The sequence below is a fragment of the Anomaloglossus baeobatrachus genome, chromosome 2, assembly GCF_048569485.1.
Source record: "Anomaloglossus baeobatrachus isolate aAnoBae1 chromosome 2, aAnoBae1.hap1, whole genome shotgun sequence".
Taxonomy (NCBI): Eukaryota; Metazoa; Chordata; class Amphibia; order Anura; family Aromobatidae; genus Anomaloglossus; species Anomaloglossus baeobatrachus.
The window spans coordinates 48,278,478-48,287,628 of NC_134354.1; the positions used below are offsets into that span (position 1 = coordinate 48,278,478).

General features: G+C 40.9%; 1 protein-coding gene across 1 annotated transcript; it reads left to right on the forward strand.

Moving 5' to 3' along the window:
• The first annotated feature begins 304 nt into the window (after positions 1-304).
• On the forward strand, positions 305-6,647 carry LOC142282541 (uncharacterized). The gene is made up of 8 exons (XM_075332988.1): positions 305-507; positions 1,216-1,300; positions 1,611-1,696; positions 2,563-2,724; positions 2,979-3,131; positions 4,836-4,997; positions 5,253-5,412; positions 6,315-6,647. The coding sequence occupies exons 1-8, from the start codon at positions 405-407 to the stop codon at positions 6,316-6,318; spliced, it is 915 nt and encodes a 304-aa protein (XP_075189103.1). The 5' UTR covers positions 305-404; the 3' UTR covers positions 6,319-6,647.
• Positions 6,648-9,151: the final 2,504 nt, after the last annotated feature.

Consider the following 9,151-nt stretch of genomic DNA (forward strand, 5'->3'; position numbering starts at 1 on the left):
ATATATATATATATAAATTTGGTATACATTTATTTATATTATGGTATATATTTATGTATATTTAATTTGGTATTTATTTATTTATTTATATATAAATAATTAGTTTCTAACACTAAATTCAATTTGTATTTAATCCAGGATTGGACCTACAGATGTAAGGGCTACTTTATCTGTGTAATAAGGATCAATCAGAAAATCCTCTAATCCTTCAGTTATCTAGTATTGCCCTGCCTATTGCATTTACTACTTTTCTCCTGATGATGGTCACGTTCCATGATGTCACATGAGGCCACCATTGTGATGTCACTGCCCGTGTGGTTCTAGTGAGCGACGCTGCAGGCAGAGGCTTTGTCTGGAGTGGCTGACTGTGTACTACACAACAAGCGATATTCCTCCCGGCTAAAATGCAATTTGCAATTCTTCTATTTGTCAGTTTGCTATTAGCATCTGTAGAAGGCGCGCCTATCAACACCAGCCGCCATGATTCCAGGGCTTTGATCCCTGAAGGTAAGTTCTTTACCAAATATTCAGTCATTATGGGGTTATTGTTAGTAACTTAGATGATACATTTCATGGAGGAATCATAATTTTAGGAGTCTTCTCCCATCATCTATTCCCTATTCCAGGCCCTCAAACAAACTGTAAACTTGAATGAAGATCCCCTGTAAGTGGGAAAAAAAAAGTCACATGTGTCCCTGATCTCCATCAGTGTGGGTTTTATTAATACTTTTGGGGGAAATAATTACAAATTTATGGTAATTGGGGAATTTTTCCATTTACTTTTATCCTGATCTGTTCAGGCCTCCCTATACACATGAGACTAAGGAGAGCCAATCTCGGCAGCACTGCCCACAGTCCAATTTCCAAGTGTTGCTCCTTTTGTTCTCAGCTAAATAAGCCGGCCCCAGAGGAGTCTACCAGCGGCATTCTTACAGAGAACTCAGGTGCGGTCGGTAGAGTTAGCACTCCTGTGTATGGAGGAGTCCGGAGAAATATTTGCCGGTTGAACCTATGGTGGACAGATCTGTATTGTGTCTGCGTCCCCTTACTCAGAGGGATGGTCCTAGGTTTGGTTAAGTAAATTAGGTGCAAAATATAATGTATATATTAGTAGCTCTGGAAGGTTGAACTAGATGGACCTAGGTCTTTTTTCAACCTAAGTAACTAAGTAACTATGTAAATATCTGATGTGTTCTTCATCTTTTCTCCCTTTAGAATACTATACAGCATTATACATATCTGCTGCCGTTCTAGTCTTGAGTGGATTTTTCCTTGGTTTCATCTGTGCCATCTTATGTGGGTAAGTCTTATAATGAATTATGGGCCACACAAGAGCCTATATATGATATATCACATGTTCAGGTTATCACACCATTCAGTAAAGGGTACAATCTACTGCAGCGATTTGGTGGCTCCTAAACTGGGTCTGACCCGCTGGAGGCATAATGGACTTTTCGGTAAATTAGAGAGAAAAAAAGGCTAATTTGTCAGAGATATCAAAATTTACTGCAGATAGGAATAGATGAAGAAAAATCTATGTCTTTATAAGATTCTGCAGAACATAGATATGGCTTACTTTATCAATTGAATTTTGTTTTATCCTTTTATAGACATCTGATTAAGAGTAAATTCTGGATACAGATTACAAGTCGAAATTCCACGGATGATGATATAAAGAGTGGGGCTAATCCTAGCGGTAAGTACGGCCTAAACGACAGTAATATTGGGGTCTATACAAAGACTTCTCGGTGGCTTTTATATTATGACTAGCTGTAGTACCCGGGTGTTGCCCGGGATAGTAACGGTCTCACTCCCAGTCTGTCTGTGTGTCACTGTCTGTCTTTGTATTAGTCTGTCTCCTTCCCTAACCTGTCTCTCTCTTTCCCCGTCTCTGTCTCTTTCCCCGTCTCTTTCCCTGTCTCTTTCCTTGTGTCTGTCTCTTTCCCTGTCTGTCTGCCTCTGTCTGTCTGTCTCTCTATCCGTCTCTTTCCCTGTCTGTCTCTTTCTGTCTGTCTCTCTCTATCTGTCTCCCCACCGACATCTTATTACCTCACACATAAGCTTCTTATACTCTGAATGTCCATTGTTCCTATAGCAACCAATTACAATTCCTATTAATAACCTAATAGCTTGCAGCTACATTGACTTTAATGGAGGCAGGATTTTTGGAGAGTAACTATAAAGCGCGGGGTTAAATTTCCACGTCAAAACATAGTCTATAACTTTCCCTGAGTCACATGGGGTGTCTGTGCAAAATTTTGTGATTGTAAATGCGACGGTGCGGATTCCTTTAGCGGACATACACATATACACACACACACAGCTTTATATATTAGATGGACGCAGTCCACATTGTAAAGCTGGATAATTACTCTAGAGACATTCTGATCCGTCTCTTTCAAGACATGACATATATTAAAAAGAAAAAAAAACCCATAAAAGTAAAAATAATTTCTTAGTAGATGTTGCACGTGAATGTACCGTAGACATAGAGGGAAGAATCTAGAAGAAATGTATAGAAGGTTTTCCTTTTGTACTGCTGATTTCAATGTTCTGTTACAGGAGAAAAAGAGGAGAAAACACCTCTTATAGATGATGGTGCTCCTCATGGACCCATGGATGACCAGAGAGATGTCCTCACAACCACCGACATCTCTATGTCTGGCCCCCATTTTGTCGCAATCAATATGGACCCATATGAAGATGTGATCGTCTCCTCTGACAGTAAGTTTTCCAGCTTTTATCATGTACTATAACATGTATTTAACAAAAAAAGCTTCCAACTACAAATTATTTCTAAAAGGAGGATGTAGGTGAAGAAACCCAATACGTAACGGTTACTCTGAAGGTTTGGGCCCTCCATTTTCATACTTAACTGGACCATTAAGAGATGATAAAACCTGTATAATTATTATATTTTTAGCAAACCTATAAAGTTTACATATTATTAATGCTAATTTCAGTGTTTTGTGTTTCAGAAGAACAAGAGGATGAAATGACGAATTTAAATGATGGTGGACCGATGGCCGAAACGAGAGCTGTCATAGAAAAAACCAACATCTCTACAGCTGGCCCTCATTATGTCATAACCGATATCGACCACTATGAGGATGTGACCATCGCCTCTGACAGTAAGTTCTCAGGATTTTAGAAAGTCTTAGGGTACTTTCCCACTTGCGTTGAACGACATCCGTTGCATTGCGTTGTGTGACACATGCAACAGATGCGTTGCATATAGTGGCACAACGAATGCAACGGATTGTATAAAATAACGCAATCTGTTATAGTTTTTTTTTCTTGACTTTACACATCTGGGCATGCGCAGTTGTGTAAAGACGATTGTGTTAACTGAATCCGTCAAATGACAGATTGTAACGGTATCCGCCACCATAAGCTTCCATTACAAAAACATCGGATGCCGACGGAATCCTGCAGGTTACGCTTTTTGACACTTCGCCAAGCGCAGAAAAACGCTACATGCGGCATTCCATCCGCCAGGCGGATGCAACGCGGCGTCGACTAACGGATGCAACACAAGGCCATCCGTTGCTATCCGTAGCTAATTGATGTGTATGAGAAATCAAATGGTTTCCTGCAACGGTTACCGTAATTCCTCAAGGTGGCAGATAGCAACGGATGCCGTTCAACGCGAGTGTGAAAGTAGCCTTAACAGAAAGAAAAATGGCCAATTAATAAAGTCTCTCAAAGAAGTGTTTAATCCCTATATATAGCGTTCACATCGGTGGTTTATTCTTTCTGTTTTCATACTCTTCTGTTACAAAACTTATAGAATATTAATATTCTTCTTGAAGTGGGGCTTTAAGTCTAAGGCGGGCTTTGCACGCTGCAACATCGGTAACAATGTGTTACCGATGCTGCAGCGATAGTCCCGCCCCCGTCGCACGTTCGATATCTAGTGAAAGCTGCCGTAGCGATTATTATCGCTACTGCAGCTTTACACGCACATACCTGCCGTGCGACGTCCCTCTGGCCAATGACCCGCCTCCTTCCTTAGGGGGCAGGTCGTGCGGCATCACAGTGACGTCACACGGCAGGCGGCCAATTGAAGCGGAGGGGCGGAGATGAGCAGGATGTAAACATCCCGCCCACCTCCGTCCTTCTCATTGCAGCCGGCGGCAGGTAAGTTGAAGTTCCTCGCTCCTGCGGCTTCACACACAGCGATGTGTGCTGCCGCAGGAGTGAGGAACAACATCGTACCTGTCGCTGCACCGGCATTATGGAAATGTCGGAGGCTGCAGCGATGATACGATAACGACGCTTTTGCGCTCGTTCATCGTATCAAAAAGGTTTTACACGTTGCGATATCGACTGCGACGCCGGATGTGCGTCACTTTCGATTTGACCCCATCGACATCGCACGTGCAAAGCCGCCCTAAATCTTCTGCCTCGTGTCTCATACTCATCTGCTGCAACTTTCATCTTCTATCACTGGCATTCCGGTCGGTCTCCTGTGATTTGTGACCTGCTGACAGCTCCAGTGTTTTATGGAGGTGCCCAGAGGTCACAACTCAATATAAGTCTATGAGAGCCTCATTCTGGCCTTGTTCCGGCTCTCATAGACTCATAGAGATGCTTTGGGAGCTTGTGATGTAACTTCTGACTTCTTGCCAGTCAGAAATTACAGCCACAAGATGGCGATTGGGACCATAGGGGCACTGAAAAAGCATGAAAATGCCAAAGGGTGAGTATAAGAACGGGACAGGGGGCTTAGAGTTAAAGCAGCACTCAATAAAAAGCAAACACTGGGGAGGGTCTTTAACAAACATATAGAAATTGTATTCTAGTAATGCTAATTTCAAGGTTTTATATTACAGAAGAACAAGAGGATGGAATCACAAATGTAATTGATTATGCTCCTCAAGGACTGATGGACGAAAATCAAGATGTCTTTGAAGATATCGACATCTCTACGCCTGGCCCTTTTTGCGTAATCATCAATAATGTCCCAGATGAGGATGAGATCATCGCCTCTAACAGTACGTCCTCAGGTTTTTATATCCAGTATTTAATAGAAAAAATGCTATATATATATATATATATATATATATATATATATATATATATATATATATATATATATATATAAGAAAGAGATTAACTGGTGGTTGATCCTTCTTCCATTTTCACACTTATCTTTAAAGGTTATAAAATCTATATAATACTGATATTCTTTAGAAAATATATAGAAGCTTTCATTTTATTAATGCTAATTTCTATGTTACTCCTTACAGAAGAACGAGAGGGTGCAATTAATATTGCAAGTGATGATGTTCCTCATGAACCGATGGCCGAAAAGAGAGAGGTCCTCGAAAAAAAATACATTGCGAGAGCTAAAGCCTCCACGACATCTGTCTGTCAGAAACTTCTGGCCTTTTTCGGCCAAAACCAAATGTAAGTTTTTAGTGCTTCTACGTATGTTTTATGATATATATTTTGTATTAGTATTAACGGGCAATAGGCTAAATAATTAGAAATTGGGCACTAATGACCTAAACAACGAAAGCATTATTTTTCTTTATGGTGTGAGCCAAGACTTGCTGGTCTACATGAGAATGGGTTGTTGTCATTCCTCAATCACATATATGATAAAGAACAATATAAATTATGTTTAAGAAATCAGAAAAATGGCTGATCACTTGGCTAAAACTAAAAACACGAAGAAGAGTGGGTGGTCATGGCAAAAATAATAAGATGAATATTTAATTATGATCACAATATGCACATACAGCAATACTGGCATAAAATAGAAATGTACTAAATCAAAAGAGCTGATTGCTTAATAGAAACTGCTGAATATCGGAAATCAATTTTACTACCAAATGCCATAAGTAAGTGCTTCTACTGATACTAAGCCTTATTAATGCACAAAATGAATAACAAATACTTATGGCAGTGCCATGTACGTTTAGACATGCTATAGTAGCAGAGATGCCGGGCCATCACTTCAACTCTGACAGTCGTTTCGCCATCACAGCTTTTTCAAGGGGTTGTAAGAAACAGGGTGGAGCACTGTATATGTACAATGAGGGAGGGATTGCTGGAAAACTGTAATCTGCTCATACAAGATCAAAAAATAATATTGAAGGGTACTATTCCTATCACATCACTGATAGGGTGTACAACATACCTGAATATAGACATTAAATAATGCAAACTATGTATTACATAGTGCGTATAATCTAGAGATTATGGATTACATGTAAATTTCTTCTGTTGCCCCAGCCATTATATTCTGTATCCATGTGCATATATTAATCTTTACTGTTTTGCTGATTTTGTAACATATATTGCAGGTGAGGAAGAGCGGCGTCTCGCTGTGTTCCCACAAAGAACATGGGATCCAGCTGGAGACGACAAATTTACACCAACAAAAAGTGGCAGATTCCGGGCTCGGTTTCTGACCCCAACCATTAAATACGACAATTACTGGATTTTCCGCAGCTAGACGCACTCACAGAAAATGTGAGTTACCTACTGCACCACGAGGCAGATTCTGGGCTCAGTCTCTGTTCTCTTCACCGGATACGACATTTACTGGACTTTCCGCAGCTAGACGCACTCACAGAACATGTGAGTTACCTACTGCACCACGAGACAGTTTCCAGGCTCGGTTTCTGTTCTCAACCACTGGGTACTATATGTACTGGACTTTATGCAGCTAGACGCACTCACAGAACATGTGAGTTACCTACTGCACCACGAGACAGATTCCGGGCTCGGTTTCTGTTCTCCACCACTGGGTACTATATGTACTGGACTTTACGCAGCTAGACGCACTCACAGAAAATGTGAGTTACCTACTGCACCACGAGACAGATTCCGGGCTCGGTTTCTGTTCTCAACCACTGGGTACTATATGTACTGGACTTTACGCAGCTAGACGCACTCACAGAAAATGTGAGTTACCTACTGCACCATGAGACAGATTCCGGGCTCGGTTTCTGTTCTCCACCACTGGGTACTATATGTACTGGACTTTATGCAGCTAGACGCACTCACAGAACATGTGAGTTACCTACTGCACCACGAGACAGATTCCAGGCTCGGTTTCTGTTCTCATCAATGACCATCTACAGCCCAAGGGAAGGGCAGTCCTTCAGTCAAGGTTCCCTAGAGGTTTCCTCCACTGGGGGTTTTTCCTCTCCTGAGTCCTGAAGGCCAACTCTTTGTGAGTCCTATCGCCCTTTGATATCATTAATATCGGGGCATTTTTTTAAGAATATTGACTTCTAATTGAACTTCTACTTTACCCATCTTGAATGAAATAAATAAAGAAGTCAGTAAATAATATGTTGCAGTGTATCCGAGCTTTTGTTACTCTTTACAATACAGTAGAATGTACATATCACTCAGGAGGGAATATTTTATGTAGTCTTTAAACACATGGTGGCTTATAGTTGCCACAAATGTTAGGTTCCCATTAATCATGCACATCCACTTTGGCCTGTTTCACAATGAGACTGAGACCTACACTTTGACCAGGATGTTTGTCACTGCACACCATACTGTCATGGTGCACATCATGATATCTGAACATTATGACTTGCATTGCCCAGGTCTAGTTATTGCTTCTGGAGATGAACATCAGTGACAACGTGCACCACGGCCCAAAAAACATCAGAAGCCTGGTCGAGCTGGAAGTTCCAACCCAGGATGAAGAAGACAGAAGATGGCTGCAAGTGGAGAAAGCTAAAGTAAAACTGTGGCTGCAGCTGGCAGGCAAATTGCAAAAAATCTTTTTTCGGAAGAATATGAATTTTTGTACAATACAAGTTGAATTCTTTCATATCTATTAAAAGTCTTTAGTAAGGATTAGCGGACCCGTGGATATTTGGGTTCCCCGAACTTGCACGGACTGAAAAAAAATTTTGGTTCGGGAACTGAACTTGACCCTGGACAACGAACGCCATACAATTCAATGGGGACCCAAAGTTCTATGCTGTAAAATGTTTGTAGTAAGGGCTAGGGGGCTGAAAAAGGAAGCTAAATGTGGGTAAGAGCAGAAAACTGCCCTGCAAACAAATGTGGCTCTGCAAATGACTTAAAGGGTTTCGGTCATCATAGCAATTATGGTTAGATAGCAAGTAAATGAAGAAACAAAAAATTTTAAAGATGAGTTTCAGAGATTCTCCACAGACCATCAATTTTAAAAAAGGCCCTTACAAGGCCTTTATTCCCAATTTACCCACACAGTCAAGATAAGCAAAGTAGCCCCGCAGAGCAATAATTTAAAAAAAGCCCATACGGGGCTTTAAACACTTTAAACCAAACCCACTGTACTAGGCCTGATAATACCACCATACAGTGACCATATATTGGTAATATCAGTTCTACCCAAGAGCTTTTCAGGTCATATATGTGTGTGCTGTACGGGTAATCACCATTTGTGCCCACTAGTGATGAGCGAACCCAAATAGTGAAGTTTGGTGTTCATACTGGACACCTAGCGTCCGTGTCTCAAACTCAAGCGTGGACTTCTCAGGTATGTCCATGTTCAAGTTCAGCGTTTGGAGGCTGAAAAGTTTTGTTTTACATTATTATTAAGGGCTGAGATGGGCAGGGAAATCAGTGAAATGGTAGAAAACAGCGCTAAAATGAATGAGAACAGTAAAGAACAGCTGTTAACATTTGCCAGGTACTGACTGCAACTCTCATCAGAACCGCGGCTCAACAGTACGCTCAGCTAAATGCTGTGGTTCTGATGTGAGCTGTAGTCAGTACCTGGCAAAGATTAATAGCAGTTCGTTACTGTTCCAATTCATTTGGGCATGGTTTTCTACAATTTCATGGATTTCCCTGGCCTCCCAAGCCTTTAATTTAAATTTAAAAAAAAAAATTACATGGGGTCCCTCTTATTTTGATAATCGGACAAAGGTAAAGTAGACACCTGGGGGCTGATATCCGGCTGGGAAGGGGCCAATATCCATGGCCCTTCCCTACCTGATAATGCCTGCTTTACTTTGACGGGTTAGCAAAATAGAGAAGACCCACGTCTTAAATAAATAACTAAAAAAATGGGGTGGGGTTCCCTCCAATTTCGCTACTAGCATTTTGTATTAAGGAAAATCACTGAATATATTCATATATGAGTTAGTAGGAGACAAAAACATTTATAAATTCTTAGGTTACA

Bases quoted from the DNA above. Each gene is read 5' to 3' on its own strand.
- LOC142282541 (XM_075332988.1), top strand. From the start codon at position 405: ATGCAATTTGCAATTCTTCTATTTGTCAGTTTGCTATTAGCATCTGTA. The intron at 508-1,215 runs GTAAGTTCTTTA...TTCTCCCTTTAG, and splicing joins CAGGGCTTTGATCCCTGAAG to AATACTATACAGCATTATAC. The intron at 2,725-2,978 runs GTAAGTTTTCCA...TTTGTGTTTCAG, and splicing joins TGTGATCGTCTCCTCTGACA to AAGAACAAGAGGATGAAATG.